General features: G+C 32.4%; 1 protein-coding gene across 1 annotated transcript; it reads right to left on the reverse strand.

The window, feature by feature from the left end:
- Positions 1–1,117: 1,117 nt before the first annotated feature.
- Positions 1,118–1,694, reverse strand: LOC108355816 (dolichol-phosphate mannosyltransferase subunit 3-like). The gene is made up of 2 exons (XM_017606951.1): positions 1,450–1,694; positions 1,118–1,389 (listed from the first exon to the last, which is right to left on the reverse strand). Exons 1-2 carry the CDS (start codon positions 1,603–1,605, stop codon positions 1,255–1,257), a joined length of 291 nt encoding a protein of 96 aa, XP_017462440.1. The 5' UTR covers positions 1,606–1,694; the 3' UTR covers positions 1,118–1,254.
- Between the last annotated feature and the right edge of the window lie 364 nt (positions 1,695–2,058).

The following is a 2,058-nucleotide window of genomic DNA, read 5'->3' on the forward strand; positions in this document are numbered from 1 at the left end:
CAAACTTAAAAAAAAATCATGGCCGACAAATTGAGAGAACGGTTCTACCAGAGAACGTTTATAAACGTTCTCTGGATCTACCTTGTTATGTTTTTATCATGGTAAAATGTCAAACAGCAAAATTACTCTCTGAATTGAAAGTAAAAACTGAGCAACAACCGCAAAGTACTGCAACAAAAAAGCACTTTTCCTGTAAAAACGTCAAACAGCTTATCGCTTGATACTTTTCATGATTTTACCAGAAGAAAAAGTTCGGGTAAAATCGTCTAATTTCATTCTCTACACAACTCTCCAAAAAAGCGCTCTCATTTACAGGATTTTAGAGTATGCGAACATTTTTCCTGTAACTTCCTGCAAGTTCGTGTAAAAACTTTAAGTTCATAAAGTACTGGATCAGAGATATTGGGCCATATGAATAAAAAATAAGCAATTGCTTTTTCTTAAATATCAGACATTTTACTCGATTTATTCAAACAAAATTGAAGTAAACGTTATGAAATTTTAAGAAAAAGCAATTGCTTAGTTTTTATTCATACGGCCCATTCTTTTATATAAAAGTATTGCCACTTTATTCAATGCACATTCACAATTTTTGTGTTTTAAATTTGGAAAATTTTCGATAGTGCCATCGATAGTTTGCCACGAATATGCCGTAACTAACAAAAAATCTAAAATATCCGTAATACTAGGTTCACATATAAGTAGATTATCCTCATTTTCGAGCTTAACACCCTAATCTGTAATTATAACAAGAGATTAGCCATATAAAATTCGTCCCTTGTTAATCTGTAATTATAAAATAATCTCAGATTTAACCGATAACTTTTCGGTGTCCATCCTAGTTTTATCGATTGTTTTTGCGAAAGAGAGGAGAAATGCCAAGTGTAAAAGTAAACAAAAATGTACGCTAGCAAGGAAAAGAGGTTTGTAAAGGTATTTTTAATAAAATGTTAAGTTAAAATATATTTATATTGCTTATTATAGCATGAAAACGTGATCACGGTGGCACATNTGTCTACTTAGTAGCTCACTAATTACCTGATTTTAATCTTTAGCGCTAAATCAACACTCATGAAATGCCAAACAAGTTTTACTGAACTCACGCAGCATGCATCTAAACAGAAATCAACTTCCTTTTGCATTATTCATACGTAAGTACATAATTATATATTTATTTACATATAACTCAGTTATATTTAATAATTAATATGATTGGAAAGTTAATCAGCTTATAAAAGTAGTTGCAAATATGCATCAGTCGTGAAATACAAAACCTTTTTCTTTTAAATCTTTCCGTGCTTCTTCAATTTGCTGCTGCAACTCCTTGGCCGCTTGTGGACAGTCGTTGAATGTAAAAGTGCGATAGAGCACAACTGTGGCTGCATAAGCCTATAATTAAAGAACATTTATAGCGCATAATTTTTCATACATACTAGTTTGTATACTGACTCCCAACAAAACCAGTAGCACAATCGGCAACAATTGGATTTCCAATTCCCACTTGGTTAACACAGGCGCCCGCAGATAACCAGCCACTATAGCTAGATAAGGTATTGCAAAAACTCCTATATAGAGAAGCCAACGTTGTAAATTTGTCATAGTCATTTTCTGTTGGCTAAATTTTAATGCGTTGGAATGTTAAACAAATTAAATACAGATAACAAAACACTTGCGTGTTTTTTAAGTGCCGTTTGACATTTGCAATCAGCTGTTGGGCGAAATCGGTTATTGACCGCCGTTGGCTGAATATTTCAACGGCGACGTTTTTCAATCACTATTGTAAATGAGCTGTAGTCCCGCTAGATGGCGCGGGCATTGTTATGTTCGGGTGGCGTGTTCAAAGTTACAAAAATAAAAAAATCACGGTATTAAAACAAGATGAACACGATATAAGAACAATTTGAACATTCCATGTATGTATATGTATTATTAAAATTACTTAAATATTAACTATTGAAAATCCATACGAAAATGATTTTTCTCGAAAACATTGGGAATTTTTGGGGGTTACTAAAATTGTAATAACATTTTTACATTTACATTTACATTCATTCAAAA

Source organism: Rhagoletis zephyria, unplaced genomic scaffold, assembly GCF_001687245.7.
Source record: "Rhagoletis zephyria isolate East Lansing unplaced genomic scaffold, Rhagoletis_zephyria_1.1 Rzeph_scaffold_50467, whole genome shotgun sequence".
Classification (NCBI taxonomy): domain Eukaryota; kingdom Metazoa; phylum Arthropoda; class Insecta; order Diptera; family Tephritidae; genus Rhagoletis; species Rhagoletis zephyria.